The 16,472-nt window shown below is 34.5% G+C and overlaps 1 protein-coding gene across 1 annotated transcript; it reads right to left on the bottom strand.

Annotated features, from left to right (window-relative positions):
* Nucleotides 1–2,157: 2,157 nt before the first annotated feature.
* LOC145004313 (uncharacterized) lies at nt 2,158–9,267 on the bottom strand. Its single transcript, XM_078963204.1, has 18 exons — nt 9,189–9,267; nt 7,035–7,211; nt 6,784–6,965; nt 6,524–6,629; nt 6,315–6,391; nt 5,744–5,831; nt 5,455–5,647; nt 5,213–5,339; nt 4,878–4,958; nt 4,637–4,738; nt 4,412–4,507; nt 4,202–4,276; nt 3,992–4,111; nt 3,763–3,891; nt 3,572–3,649; nt 2,736–2,822; nt 2,550–2,636; nt 2,158–2,467 (listed from the first exon to the last, which is right to left on the bottom strand). Exons 1-18 carry the CDS (start codon nt 9,241–9,243, stop codon nt 2,420–2,422), a joined length of 1,908 nt encoding a protein of 635 aa, XP_078819330.1. The 5' UTR covers nt 9,244–9,267; the 3' UTR covers nt 2,158–2,419.
* Between the last annotated feature and the right edge of the window lie 7,205 nt (nt 9,268–16,472).

The raw sequence follows: 16,472 nt of genomic DNA, 5'->3' as shown, positions 1-16,472 counted from the left end.
ATTTAAAAATAACTATTAAACAATCATTTAATAAATAAACAAGTAATATAAAATAAAAAGAAAAATAAAATTTAATTTACCTTTGATGAAGATAACTAGACAATTTAATGAGGCTATTTTGAGTTTTTGTCACTTGCAGAGGTATTTCGTCGAAGAAGAATGTTCACATTTACAAAGAAGAGAAACCCTCGCACTAAGAATAATTAGCTTTTAATTGATGCGGTTTTTCGAATATGGCACTAAAAATCATAATTTAATGAAGCGGTTTTGGAATATGGCACCAAAAAATCGTTGTTTAATGAAGCGGTTAGAAAAAAACGCACCAAAAAATCATAATTGATGCGGTTTTTCGAATATATGGCACTAAAAAATCGTAATTTAATGAAGCGGTTTTGGAATATGGCACAAAAAAATCGTTGTTTAATGAAGCGGTTAGAAAAAAATGCACCAAAAAATCATAATTTAATAGTGCGTTTATAGCAAATAGCATCAAAAAATCGTTTTTAATGCTTATTTTTGGTGAACCGCATTAATAAATCTGTTGGAGGAATTTTTTGTTGCTCTTTTAATGCGGTTTTCGTGTTTTTTAGTGCTACATTGATTTGATGAGGCACTATCCCAAAATAACCGCCTAAAAAAGAATCGCACTACAAAAGCTATTCTGTACTAGTGCATTGTTTAGTTTATTCCTATATTTATCTTTAGCCTATTTTCTAGCTAGTTTATCTGATCCTGTTTATAAGGATCTCTTTAATGCTTGTACGTTTAAGAATCAATAATCAATCAACGGAATAGAATGTTTTCTTAGTTTCTTTATATGCTTGGGTCAATTCCTTGACCCGATGATGTTTTTTATTTCGTAAAAGATTAAAATATTATGAATTTTTGTTTTTCTAATTCATCTTTTGATATGACAGTATTATAAGTAAACACAACTGGAAGTAATGATGAGTGATATGACAGTATTACAAGCAAACACAACCAGAAGCAATAACAGGTGAAAAAGTTGTAGCAGAATTCCAATTAGAGAAGAAAATGAAGCATATCCAAGAAGCTAATGTTCATTATTATTTTTATTATTAACTACTTACTTCACTTCCACTTGCTGTGTTTAGGGTGTGTGTATTTACTGATTATTGATTTGAGTGAGAATGCGGGTAGAAGTAGAAAATAGCATATTCACTTTGCATGCATCGTCAACTTGGGATGAAGACACTGACATGAAAGCCCTCGAGTAAGCTGATATTTTTGTTTTGTTTTTGGTAATATAATATAAATAAGATTATTTAATAATTTATTATTGATTTAGGCCTCTCTTTTTCATCACTGCCATTTACTTGTATGTAGTTTTCATTTGATTTGTAATTATGTTTTTAAAAGATATTTGGTTTAAAGTGGTAAATATTGTGAATACAGACATATAAAAATGGATAATGGATATGAGAGCACAAAGTTGGAATCTTTTTTATAAAAAGTTTACTTCTTTTTAGGATATACACAAAGATATTTGTTTCTGCCAAAATGATAATGTAATGTAATGTTTGAATTGCTTGAAATATCGAATTACCCTTTGTTTTGTAGGCGAATTGTTGGGGTGGCTCATATGGAGGATTTTGAGTCGATTAGTGATATTGAGAAAAGATCAGATTGTTAACGAAAGGATCATGAATTTCCCAAGAATCTTATGAAGACAATAAGAAATTTCATATAAAAACTAATGAATTATATGCATGTCGGTAAAAAAGACAATCTTATCCTCATTGTATGGCAACCGGAAAGCATATAGATATTTCTGGAACTACTATTGATGTAGATGTAATAGCAATATAGTCGTTGCACTTTTTTTTTACCGAAAATATACAATTGAACACCAATGATGATTTTATATATTTTCAATTAGATTCATAATTATATATAAGTTTAAGCACGAATGAATATACAATTGAACGAAATATTATTTAAATTGTAACATTGCATATTATTTAACAATCATAGTTGAATACATCAATAAATGAATAAAATACAATTGGAAAATAATCATCCAAATGATCTTAATTTTTCTCATTTTAATTAAGTATGGTTTTAATGCTCTTTAAATTACAAAGCTTCAATCTTTTTCTCAAAGTTAAGTTACAACCATTTAGTAACAATTCGAAATTAGAAATTTAGTTTATTGACTATTTTAAACACGCCAACTTAACTGCGAACAAAATTATCGATTTGACACGACCAACCCTACTACATAGATTGAGGTGGTTTAATGTTGACGAGTTGACTACACTCAATCAAAAACCATCTCTTTATTTGCTACTACACGTTAAGAAAAATTTCCTCATCTCAACTTTATTCACGAAAGAACTAGGACACAATACGTTTTTGCAGTCTACTGGCGTATATTTGATTATTCGTAAGTTTAAGCTTAATTGGCTACTTGTTGGTTGAAACTTGGATCCATGCAAACAACAACCTGCAAAGAAAAGCCGATCATGTTAACGATGTGCATGCAATATTTCAATCAAGTTTGATTAAATTGTATTGTATGTTCCTACTTTTCCAATGCTTTTTCCAGAATGGATGTATTCAACTGCATCAGCAACAGATTCGACACCCACAAAGATCTTAGGGTCTATTCCAACCTGATATATGTGATTGCAAAGAAAGAGTAGCATGTTAACTCTATGCGCAAGAATTATCCAAAGATGCTAATAAAGTTATAGATATATATATGATGATACCTTTAGTTTTCCGGTGGAGAAAAGATGTATCATATTATCTAGATGTCTTTTCCATACGTGATGATAATGAGCTAGGTTGAATCCAGCCTGAAAGTTTCTCAAAATTTAATCATTAAAAAGCAAGAAACATATATATGCACTCAAGGTTTTGAAGTTATAATAGCCCGATGAAAACTGCAACAATTTCCTACTTCCAAGTTACCAATTTGACTAATAATATTGTTCTTGTTTCTCAAGAAATGTTATGGATCTACAAACTTATTCGATCGGTTGTTTTGTTTTTCTTTAAGGGTACTTTTGGTATTTTACAAAGGGAAAATGATTTAAAAGCCCAACGAAGTTTCCAAACTATTCAAAAAACCCCAATCATGTTTTGTCTGTTCAAAAAAATCCAACGAACTTAACCTTTTGTCTAAAATGTCCAACAAAGTTTCAAACCGTTCAGAAAATTTCAATTTTGTTTTGTTTAAGTTCGTTGGGTTTTTTTTGAACAGTCTAAAAGATGATTGGAGTTTTTTAAACATTTTGGAAACTTCGTTGGTTTAACAAGTTATTTTTCCGATACGGTAATAAGCCACGTCATATGTTTCTCTTATTTGATTTTCAAGAAAGTGTAACTTAATTGGACTTTTTAGATAAAATGTTAAGTTTATTGGGTTTTTTTGAACAGACAAAACATGATTGGGGTTTTTTAAACAGTTTGAAAACTTCGTTGGGTTTTTAAATCATTTTCCCTTTTACAAATAATCAAACACATCCCTTAAAATATTAAAATATTGATCATTTACATATTTCATTTTCATGCAATGGATGTAAAACGTGAAACTATTACATACCAAAGTCTTGCTCTGTTGGTGAAGTATACCACACATTCCTGGATAGTTTCTAGGCGCTGTTCCAATCTCTTCATTATACTGAAACAAAAGTAGGAAAGATAAGTGTGATAAGGGAGAAATATATATATAGATATAGAATTATATAAATTCAGAGAAAAAGAACATAAATACAATTCACTAAATCCAGCTACCTTGGAGGTCATTCCAATGACAACAATTCTTCCGAAAGTTGCTAAGGAGTTGAAGCATGAATCAAACATATCACCACCAACAGATTCGTAAACAATGTCAACGCCATTCGGGAATTCCTTCTTAAGAACCTGAAAGTTTAATTTGTGTAGTATATTAACATGTAACATAACGAATAATATTTATTATTTAATTAAGTTGACTTTAGATGATGAAAAATAAGGTACATACATCTTTTACGGATTCTTCTTTGTAGTTGATGACTCGATCAGCTCCCAAGTCCTTTAGAAATGTAGCCTTATCCTTATCTCCACATGTTGCAACTACTTTGTTTCCAGCTAATTTCGCCAGCTATATCATCCCAAAAAATCAATCATTGAATAATTCATCACATAAAGTTAAATGAGATTATTAATTAATTATAAAGGTTTAGATAATTACTTGAACTGCAAATTGTCCGGTTGCTCCTGCAGCAGCAGTGACAACAACTGTCTCTCCAGACTCCATGTGTGCTCCCTGAAAGAAAAAGGTAACTTGACAACTTGTAAATGTAGTTCTCACTTTGATATTTATTAATTATAGATGGTTAAAATTAATAATAAAATATGCGTACGTATTACTTTCTAATTGAAAAGTAAAATTTCAACAAACCTTTTCTAGAGCAATTGATGCTGTAAGTCCAGAAACAAGCATGGCAACAACTTCAGGGTATGGTGATTCGACAGGAATAATGAGGTCTGATTGTACCTAATAATATATCATTGTCGTAATTAAAATCAGATAAACGAAATTGATCCTACACCTTGTAATTTTGCATTTGAGTAAATAGTTTATCTAGAGAGATAAAATAGAAAATAATTGAATATAATCATATACCATGGTAAATTCAGAATAAGCTCCAATATTAAGTATTGCTGCTGGAGTGCCGACTTTAAGATTTTTAACCTCATCACCCACTAGAGCAATTATTCCTACACCCTGTAATTTTGTAAACGGTCAAAAACATGAACCAAAAATAAAAAAATATGTAAAACAAATCCGGGAATCAAGAAAGTTAACGCAAATTCTAAAAAATTATTACATTAATTATCAATGTTGTGAATATGTGTTTTTATACCTCAAGTCCAGGGTAAAATGGAAGTTTAGAGCTGATTTCTTCTATGGTTCCACTTAAGTAACCATTACTACTATAATTCACCTGTCACGTTCGAAAAAAAAAATCAGTAGAAAAAGATGATGAATAATATAACTTGATGTTAAACAAAAACATGCATATTCTAATTATATTTTATAATTTAACATATGCTTTTTTTTGTGGGTCTTTTTTAAACTAACATGTGAAGAATTAAACAAAGAAACATGGCATGTGTCATGTTAGACAAAATATGTAGAATTATTATTATATTGTAATCTACTAATCTATGCCTATCTTGTTGCAACCCACAAACTTACATCGCCTGCGTTGACTCCAGCATATATGATTTTCAAGAGGACATGATCCGGTTTGATTGGCAATTTCAAGGGTGTATGCACCATACGTGTAGCAATTCGAAAATTTCTACTAAGGGTGTGAATGATTCTGCATCACAAGTGTCAAATTAATGACACAAATCGTAATCAAAATCTTACAAACATTGGAAATGATGACCAAAATGTGTTATGATCGCGATGTATATATACATATAGCAACTCACAATTGCTCAAAGGTTTGAGGGATCTCGAAAGTGGAATGAACAACTGATGAAACTGTCTTCTTGAATCCTGAAGGGATCACTGTCATGTTTTTTGCTTCTTGAGATGAAGTTGGCATGTATTCAAGGCCTCCATTGTTTGTGATAAGTAAACAGGAGCCAGCTTTGCTCTCATCGGTAATAAGTTGAAAGGCACCTGTTTCATAAACAAGTAATTAATTTCCTAATTTAAAGAAAATTAGTTTTTTCTCTCGTTTTCTCCCCTGATGAACTAATTAATACAACATAATACCTTGTATCAATGTATCCATGGAGGCTGAGCTTGCATTGAGATTAAGAAACTGAAAACCCACATGTTTAGCTTTCTCAGCTCGATTAATCTACATGCAGTTTAATAAGAAAATTAGTAGATTTTAACTGGATAAATCCAAAATTAATGAACAGCGGATGCATTAGAAAGCTAGAAGAAATTAAAAAATATAAGCATTAAAAGTGGAAATATACCGATCATGCCAACTAATAAAATTAAAAAACCATCTTCTTATCTATTAAATTCTCATTGACTATTTCAGTGATTAAAGCAACCTTTTACTTTTTATTATTTCTACATTTCTCTGTTCGGCATAAATCCCACAGAACAAAATTCATTTGTTTATCTCCTACTTATAGCCTTCATATATTATATTTGCATATATACTCTTGTTTTATTTTAATCCAACAATATTAAACAAAAAGAACAACATGTTTCCAAACTATAGGCAAGTCGCCGAAATAACTTATTAAAAATATAAATTGCTGTTTTTTAAGAGATTTTATCATCTGTTTCGTGAAAATTGAGTCACAAATAAAGAGTTGAGTCTAACCTCTGGGCAAAGCACATTGACACGGATGCCTTTTTCCTTGTAGAAAGAAAGTGATCTTGTAAACATAACCACACCCCCTTCAAAAAAAACAAAAGAGTAAACATGAGAAAACATAATCTATATAGGAAGATAAAGAGAATCTTTCGTGAATCATGATCATTTGCATGCTATATATAATGCTGCTGATATTTAGTGTAATGTAATTATACCTTTGCTGGAAGAATAGATAGGGTCAGAGATCATTGGATACAGTCCAGATGTCGAACCCAAATTTATCACCACACCAGGCTTTTTTGCAGCTTCCATTATTTTGATCTACATTTTTTTTTGGAATAGATGATTTATTAATGAACTATATATCTAAAACCAATTGATTTTTAAGTAAATAATCTAATATAGTTTCATGTTCATCTATTGATTTATAGTTCAACATGGTAGAAACAAGTCAACATCAAGCATGCGTATATACCGCTTTGTGGGTGCAATCAATAACTGCTACAAGATTCACATCGACTGCATGTCTCCATGTTTTTGATCCATCTGTTTCGTCTTCATGAAAAGGCACAGAAGTTTCGATATCAGCACAATTAATACAAATATCCAAACCACCGTATACTTCCACGTGCTTTTCAAATGCAGCAGCCACTTCTCCTATTTGTTGAATCAATGTCAATGAACTTCACAATTTCGATAATAAGTAGGAAAAAATGAGTAACTCACCTTGCTTACTGACATCGCATTTTACAAAGATAGCAGAAGGGAACTTTAATGATCCCGAATGAAACTTGAGATTTTCTTTTTGTGAAAGTGATGCAACTTCCTCTCCTTTCTCAACAGAAGTATCAACCACAGTGACAAATATACCCTTTTTGGCAAGAGCTAGGCAAAGAGCCCTACCTGCGTGCATACATGTATATGAGTTATGACAATTGAGAATTAGGAAGAACACACAATATTATCCGGGGGCAGGATTTTTGTAAAAGAGGAGCTTACATCGTGATAGTTAAGGTGTAACTTAAATCACAATTGAGTTTCTTGTTTCTAACTCACACTCCTTTTTAATTTTACTCTAGCATATTATTAACACCAATAATACACTAAAATACTTGGATTGAAATAATATAAAAGAAAAGTTGAAGTAATGTATATAGTATTTTCAAGTGCTAATGTTCTAAAATGATTATCAATAACTTTTAATTTTGTTATTTAAGGTATTCATGATTGTATGCAATATGCCAATATTTTTTTTTTCTATATTTTATTACACCATTAGAGTTTTTTTCAACTAGATGTTGCTATTAACATGATTTGATAGGTTGTAGCTAGGATAAAATGGCTAGTGTGGCCATAAATAAATAAATTCTACATATATTGAATGGAATGTCATGATGGACCCCACATAAGACGTTGGAATTATCCATGGTATGTTTGTAATAATTTACATTATTGCATATAAAACAATGAATTATACCTTTTCGTGTTAAAATACATTCATAATTTATTGAACTCTATAAACTTCATTGGATTGCCACATTACTGCCATGCTAACATTTCATTTTTATTTAACTATACTTTTTAACATCCACACTCTATTAAGGCATTGCATCTAAGTGTTACTTACTTAGATCTTGTTTGTTATTTAAGAAGTAAAATATTTACAGTTTACCGATCACATCTGTAAAATAAGAGGTGGATCAAATGTATACATTATACAAAAAAAAGATTGTTTATTTTTTAAAGTCTATATACTATTAAAATAAATTGATTTTTAACTTAAAAAGGTTTTTCAACAACACTGAAATTTAAATAATTTTAATTTACAAAACTTAAACATAATTCATAATCACCATAACAATTTCTTCAACCATGTATTTCGATTCCATTAATTTATACATTAACAAAAATATAATCGAATCACCCACAACTTAAATAATTTGCCATATTAAAGTTACTCATAATCTTTTGTTTATTTGAAACAATCTCTCTCCGATGGAAAATAGATAAATTTGGGTGGATCATCTTTTAAAATATGTTGTGTGATTTTGATAAACTATACTAATTAAATAAACTGAAATCAGATTTTCATTAGATTGCAAAGAAAACTTTAAAGATATTGAATCTTATTTGGTTGGGTTAAATTGTATCCTTTGAATCTATAGAAAAATTTCAAACTTTTAAGAAATTTTTTTTTATAAAATCCTAAAAGTTTTTTTTTAACAGAAAAGTCCTGATTATTTAATATTTTGTCCAAATTAACAAAAAAGTCATTGTTTATATTTGACCAACAAATGATATATTATATAATTTTCTCAAAATAACAAGACTTTTCTGTTAAAAAAAATAATTAAGACTTTATTTAAACTTTTTCTAAAAAGTTACGATTCTTCTATAGATTTCCCAGATTTTCACTCTCAATTTTATCAATTTATAAGCTAACAAAAATATAATTATAGACCTTGGATTTTTATTTATCAATGGTAGAGATTAATTGTGTCTTTTGTAATTAAAATAAATTTTGGCTGGATTATTTTGCTTATAAGAATTTTTGTAATTAATTTTTTTTTTCCAAATAAGAGTGCAAAGTAAATGTCTTTCTCTCATAAAATAAAAATGTTTAAAAAAACCTTTTCTAAAAGACACCTTACTTTTTAGTGGTGATAGTGATTGTAATGACTTATCATAAAAGATCATTGAGTTTTCATAAATAAATAAAAAGTTGGGGATTGGAGTGTAGCAACTGCATGCCTCCGTCCATGATATTATCCAAAACTCTCATAATCCATTTGAAAAATATTTATTTGAACTATATTTAGAATCAACAATATTGTCTCCATTTTTCTATATAAAATATATATACATTAATTAGAAATATACCGATTCCGGAGGCACCGCCAGTCACCAAAGCAGATTGGTTTGACTTTAGCTCCATTTGCTATATATGTTTTTGTTCTTGTCTTGAAATTGTACTTTTTCTTTCTAATACTTTCCATATATAGAGCGCTAAGTTACTCATTGGCGATTTACTTCCAGCCATTGGGCACACAAAGCGCTAATTACAAAGTAAAACACATGGGGCAGTTACTAAATCGGAAGTCGACACATTAATGAAGATTCCACATTTGCAGGGATTTATATTATTTTTTGGGGTACTCTCTTTGCCATATATAATACAATAATATGGAATCATAGATTTTTTTTTAGCAATAAGCTAGCAAACAAAAAATTACAGATGACAAGCATCGATTACAAGCATACAAGAGAGAAATACATCGATTAAGTACCCAAGAGATAAAATAGATCTATTTTCAACCAATTAAAAGCAAGAACTTGAATCTCGTCTGCCACTCTACTTTTTAATACTTTTCATAGAGCCCTAATTAAGTTACTCCATGTTCATCTACGGCCTCCATTGGGCAGGCAAAACCGCAATATATAAATACAATAATATGGGTAGGAATAGATTTATATTATTTCTTGGGATACTTTGTTTTGTCTTTACTCGCCAAAAATACAATAAAATATATATTTAGATTGTTAGTACACGTAAATGTTTACGGGTTGGCTAAAAAGACATCTTATTTTACCATTTAAACAACTCTAATTAATGTTTAAAATATTTTTATTGGTTGAAATTGCATTGTTTTCCGAAAAAGATGATTACAAAAAGTTGATTATAGGTAGATTTTTTATAAAAATGATTATAGGGTGTCTTATTAGCAGCACCCTTACGAAAACTACTTGGATGCATCGCTATCGTCATCCCACGTGTTGATGTTTACCTTGTTATTGACCTCGCATGAGGTTTGCAATGATCGAATCATGTATTCAACTCTAGCTATAGATGCCAAGTTACTAACACTAGCATTAAGAAGATATGACTATAAAATAAATATGTTCACACATTAATAAACAATAAGTACGAAAAAACTAAAATAAAAAGAATTTCCAAAGTACAAACATGAACCAAAATATCAATATAAACCAAGGTACCAAACTATTAAAAGCATCAATATAAACTAAAGTACCAAATTACCAATGTTTGAACAACTACGAATTACCAAATTACTAAATTACCAAACTATCAACATAAATCAAAATACAAAGCTACTAATCCACCAAAGTATCAACAAAAACTAAAAATATAAACCAAACAATATATTCAAAAACTAAAGTACCAAACTATCAAAGTTTAAATATAAACCAAACAATATATTATGAAAGTACCGACCTAACAAAATAATAACAGTTGATTGTCTTCGAACATACCGGTTGAATTCTCAACTTTCTAATGCAGTAGAATTGAGAAACCAAAATACCAAACTACAACTACGAATGTACTAAAGTATCAAAGAATGAACATAAAACAAACTAGAAACAAGGTATTGTTGGAAATATTATCCTCAGATATAGGTTGAGGGTTCAACTTGACGATACATAAGCTTTACGCCCAATGCCTTGTACATGTTGTCGTCTAGGATCCATTACTTCAAAGTAATGGGTCATTTGTTCATAGAGGTCAGATTGCTCGAGGAAGCTGGGACTTGAGTTTGTTATGTAAGCTCATGTAACATCCGTAAAAAATACAAAAAATTTAAACTTTTCAAAATCAACCCAAGTTTATAAATTGTTTGAAAAATCATCAAAAACCAATAATGTTCACAAATTGATTTCAAAATAAATCAATATATGAGTTTTCCCATAAATCAAAATCATAAAATGAGGAAGTGTACGGTCACGCCTTCGCCTTCTAGCGATCATCTGAAGTACCTTAAACAAAATCCAAACCGTAAGCCCAAAGCTTAGTGAGTTCCCCCAAATTACCCACACAACAAATAACACACATATAATAACAGCATACTATGGGTCTAATCAACCATCGGGTTGGAATGTCAACATATTATGGGTCTAATCATCCTCGAGATGGTATACCCTTGGCCCACAACCATCGGGTTAGAATGCCTACATACTATGAGTCCAATCATCCTCGGAATAGAATACTATAATATCCCAAATTTCAGAAGTTTGAGTTAAGGGCTTAAAGTGTAAATTGAAGTAGGAACTCGACGAGTAGGTATACTTACTCGCTGAGTCAGAGCGGGTTTCGGGTCGCGAATTAAGTGACCAACTCGCCGAGTTGGAAGTTGGACTCGACGAGTTGGTGCTGGAATGAGAAAAACCCTAATCTCGAGGATTGCACCATATTTAAAGAACTTTATGTCCATTTCTTAGCCTCCTTATTTCCCTTGAGAACCAGAAAACCCTAAGCTCATGTGTTTGAGGCCTTTGGAGGGAGATTGAAGCTTTAGAAGTTGTTTCTAATGGGAGAAACTTGAAGATCAAAAGGGCTTGCATCAAGAGAGTGGTGTAGATCCAGAATCTACTTCAGTTTGGGAACATCTTGGAGGTAAAAGCTGTTACCTTCCCTATTGTGCATCTAAATCTATTCATGTATGAGATTTGGGCCATTTTGGTATGTTTGAGATCTATTTTGGGTTTGGAGTTTAGATCTAAGGTTTCTACTTCAGACCTAGACTTGTGTTGGTCTAGAATGTCATAAAGTATCAGTCAAAAAGTTAGTGGTAAAGCCCCTTTGTCTTAAGCCCTAGGCCTAGAGTGATTTGGACCTTTAACTCCTTGGTTTCACGTAAAGTTTGCAACTTTTCGTGGGGGTTATGCCCTAAAAGAGTGGATCTATAGTTTGTAGCCCCTACATGGCTCAAAAAGCCTCTATATGGATAAAGGACTGAAGAGACTCGGTGAGTTCCTTGGGTGAACTCGGCGAGTTATATGAAGATAGGCATGGACTCGATGAGTGGGAAGAACAACTCGGCGAGTCTGTTGAAGATTGCCTTGGACTCGACGAGTCTGTTCTTGGACTCGGCGAGTCAGGTCGCAGAACCCCAACCTCTTTTGGTTAAGCTTCGGATCTGTGAGTCGGTTGGTGACTCAGTGAGTTGGTCAAGTCGGAATTTTTAGATCGTTCAACTCGACGAGTGCTGGGGCGACTCGGCGAGTTGAGTCGTGTTATAGGAGTTTTCTGATAATAAGAACTTGATGAGTCGATGGGTTGACTCGGCGAGTAGAGTTAATCAGGAAGGTTGACTTTGACCAGGACTTTGACCAAAGTTGACTTAGTTGACCCCGGGAGGATAGTTTAGTCTAAGTGTTGTTATTGGTATTGGTTGCTCAAGGAGCTAGAGGAGCAGCATTTTGGAGAGTTTTCGGTTAGTAGCCGGAGGGTTATCGGCCGAGTTCAGCAGTTCATGTGAGTTTTCCTTCCAGTAGGAACAGGTCTACGGCCACAATATCGACCCGTCTAGTTAGCAGTAGTTTCCAGACTTCGGTCTGATGCAGTAGTTCAGTGTGCTTGATATCTTTGAGATTCAAGCATGTTTTTGTGTTATGTGTTCCGGACTTCGGTCCAATGCAGTATGCAGTATATGTGTTTATGATAGTATTTATGATTATGCTATGCCATGTTTAGCCAGTTAGTTCGGGCTTCGGTCCGATGCAGTTAGTCGGACTTCGGTCTGATGCAGGTGGCAAGGCCCCAGTTAGTTTGGGCTTCGGTCCGATGCAGTTAGCCGAATTTCAGTCCGATGCAGGGGGCAAGGCCCTAGTTAGTCCGAACTTCGGTCCGATGCAGTTAGCCGGACTTCGTTCCAATGCAGGAGGCAAGGCCCCAGTTAGTCCGGTCCGATGTAGTTTCTGGACTTTGGTCCGATGCAGGGGGCAAGGCCCCAGTTAGTCTAGATTTCAGTCCGATGTAGTGGGAAAGGCCCAGTATGTGCTTTATATGTTATTGTATGGTATGTGGTAGTTTAGGGAAGGTCACTAAGCTTTGTGCTTACAGTTTTAGTTTTGGTTTCAAGTACTTCCTTCAAGCAAGGGGAAGAGCTTGGATTGATGGCATGGCACACACTATAGTTGCTGTTTATTCCTAGGAGTTTTATTTAGATATTTTGATATGATATTAACTTAAGTTTTGAATTGATACATCTACTATGGCATTTTGAGACATACGATTCATGGTTTTATTATCTAATAGTTGATGTTGCAATTTTTAGTAATATTAAAACAAAAAATTTTGGGTCGTATTTTGGGTCGTTATAAGTTGGTATCAGAGCCTTGGTTTAAGGGATTTGGGCATGCTTTCGAGTGTGTCTGAATTCAAACTGAGGAAATGGTAAAAGATTTTCAAGAGAGAAACGTTTTCGAAAAGAATTTCTAAAAAATAACTTAGTAAGAAAAAGATTTTTCTTTAAAATAGAAAAGGGTGTGGTGCATGCGATCAGCCGAGCTCAAGTAAGTACTCCCAAATTACCCATACAAGTTTATGTTATGATTATCAGTTTCAGTTTTAGTAGAACAATATGCTAAAATAGGACTGAGGATCTAGGGAGGATGCCTTATGTACCTGCTATATATGGGTTTCAGTTTTACGAGAATTGCATGCTAGTATTGAGTAGACAGTAGTAGGATAGCCTGTTTAGGTTATGCCTGATAGTATGAGCTTAGCATTATATGCTAGTACAATTTCTCATTATGAGAATAGATTTGCTTGAGTAGTTCCTGTGTCCGAATGTTGCTTGCTTTGTGCTCTGTGGGACTCTGAGTGATGGGAGTTAGGCATTAGGTGAATACTTCACGTCACATGTGATCAGGGTTGAATAATCTCAGAGTGTTGGATTTGGCCCTACTGCGTAGTTCTTGTCTGAGTCTAACCATTGTAGGGATGAGTCCCTTACTCGAAGGATTATCCGAGCCTCATTACATGTGATCGTATTCAGGCGATGGCTAATTGGAATTACAAGGAGGCCTTCAGCAGCTGAGGACTGGTTTGGGTAGAGTCAAAGATTTCCCTAGGGCAAGCCTAGGATGAGAGTAACAGAGATCAGTAGTAGTAGAAGGGACTTGGTTGAGTTAAGGTAACTCGTGAGGAAAGTACGGATAGATGTGGAAGGTAGTATGAGCTCGTACTACCGAAAGCAAAGGATCCGTACTCGATTCAAGAGGGGACAAGACGAAACCGGGGAATGGTGGAGTATATGTGAAATCCCTCAGTAGCAATGAGTATTCTGACAGTTATTGTGATATGTTTTCAGCATGGTGACGTTGCGCGAGATATCAATTGGCAGTTCAGGTGCCAGGGAGGGATCTGGATCAGGCTCTAGAGCTGGACAGTTTGATGATCAGATGAGAAATTTCATTTCCCTAGAGATTATGCACAACATCATTGATCTGAATCCTGTGATATTCAGTTCAGTTCGGGAGGCCATCACGGAGCTTTTGGACAGTTATCTTGAGGCCTTTAGGACCTAGATAGTTTCAGGGCAGTTTGGGGATCATCTAGAGCCCAATTCTTATGGATCCCAGGGATCCATCGGGGAAAGGAATCTCATTTGTAGCTCTTTCCATCAAGGGACGGTAGTGAGTGGAGCACCCTATTCCCAGGAGAGTCCTCTGTATGATTGGGTCGTTGCGGAGGTTTCGCGAGTCGTTTGCAAAAAGCTACTCGACATCGTCAAGAGGGCCACTGATAGGTTGACCGAGAAGCTCCAGGATCAATCAGCAGTTGTTTGGACGATTGATGGGGATGATGGGGTAGCACAGGAGCGAGGGATTGACCAGGAGTCAAAAAGGAAGAGGAAAACTAATGGTGTTCAATGGTCCACAGGTTCGGGTAAGAGAACCAAAGGGCCGAGTTCGAGATCGAGAGACTTCCAGGGCCGCAGTCGATGCAGGAAGTGTGGAAGGACGCATAGGGGTGCATGTAGGAGTTGTAGAGGTGGAAATCCTGGCTGTTTCAAGTGCGGCCAGACTAGTCATTTTAGTAGAGATTGTACTACTACCATCGCTCAGGGGCTTGACCCAATATGTTTTCGTTGCAGTCAGAGGGGCCACAAGAAGGCCACCTGTCCGAGTTGGTATACAGTAGGGCAGGTGCCAGGTCCTCCCCCTGGGAATTCGAGAACCACCAACAGACATCAGGGTCGGGCAAGGGTTCCCACGGCTCGGAGCATAGTATTCTGGTTGATTTCAACAAGGATTCGAGCAGCACTGTAGCAAATGTGAGTGGTACTCGGTGATGTCCCGCTATTTTCGGGAAGGTGTTTGTTTTGTATAAATCAGTTATATTTTCAGCAATGGTAAGCTTAAGTTCCTAGTGGAGTAACCAGAGAACGATAGGATAGTAGTTCGAAGATGTCCCCCCACCCCTTAAGCGCAAGTTATTAGGATGCAGTCACTGAAGCATGAACAATCAGGGATTTAAAGGTACTCGATTAGTCGACAAGATTGGTAGGTATGATGAAGGGTTAGTTGAAGCGCCAGCAGAGATAAATGTGGGTTGTCAGTGGATCGACCCCTTTTGATGATAGGAAGGATGGGGAATCCTTTTCAAGTTGTGAGTTGTAAGAATTAGCTGGACAAAGTGGAGGAGAACCCTTCATGGATTCATAGTCAGTAGTATGCTAAACTTAGAAAAGGTTGGTGATCTTGTGTAAGAAGGGAAAGCATCCCTAAGAGTCTAGTGGGTTCAGGAGTTTAGGAGTTAGGAGTTTGGAAAACTTTCCAATGTCGGTTTCATGTATTAGGGATTAGTAGATGATTGGTTTGGGAAACCAAGTTGAAGAATTTCCTGGCGGAAAGCAAATGTAGCAAGGATATAAGAATACCAGATAGCTGTAGCATTGGATAACTGAGGGACGGTTTTGGAAATCAGGTTGGGGGATCGCTAGTAGGACTCGGGTGAGTCAGGGTGCCCTCACAATACTAGTTAGTGATAGAGTCAGCAGGGAGAGTGTTGTGAGTCTGCGGGTGTAGCCGTAGCATTCACTAGCATCCAAATAGTATTAGAGTGTTGTAAGTCTGCGGGTGTAGCCGTAGCATTCACTAGCAGCCAGATAGTATTAGAGTGTTGTTAGTTTGCGGGTGTAGCCGTAGCATTCACTAGCATCCAGATAGTATTAGAGTGTTGTAAGTCTGCGGATGTATCTGTAGCATTCACTAGCAACCAGATAGTGATAGAGTGTTGTAAGTTTGCGGGTGTAGTCGTAGCATCCACCAGGTTGGTAGATAGCATGAGCACGTTGTTAGGATGTGGAAGGAACATTAGCTCCCAGAATGGGCATAGCAGTAAGGATGTTGAAATCCATA

Source organism: Lactuca saligna, chromosome 7, assembly GCF_052625555.1.
Source record: "Lactuca saligna cultivar CGN05327 chromosome 7, ASM5262555v1, whole genome shotgun sequence".
NCBI classification, from domain to species: domain Eukaryota; kingdom Viridiplantae; phylum Streptophyta; class Magnoliopsida; order Asterales; family Asteraceae; genus Lactuca; species Lactuca saligna.
Note: the sequence above shows the minus strand (reverse complement) of the source record. Positions and strands in the feature narration are given on the sequence as shown.

What these genes read in the sequence shown, in the direction of transcription:
- LOC145004313 (XM_078963204.1), bottom strand. Translation starts at nt 9,243, where the DNA reads ATGGAGCTAAAGTCAAACCAATCTGCTTTGGTGACTGGCGGTGCCTCC. An exon ending in CTGGAGTCAACGCAGGCGAT is followed by an intron (nt 4,959 to 5,212) that starts GTAAGTTTGTGG and finishes CGAACGTGACAG; the next exon opens with GTGAATTATAGTAGTAATGG. An exon ending in CTGGAAAAAGCATTGGAAAA is followed by an intron (nt 2,468 to 2,549) that starts GTAGGAACATAC and finishes TTTTCTTTGCAG; the next exon opens with GTTGTTGTTTGCATGGATCC.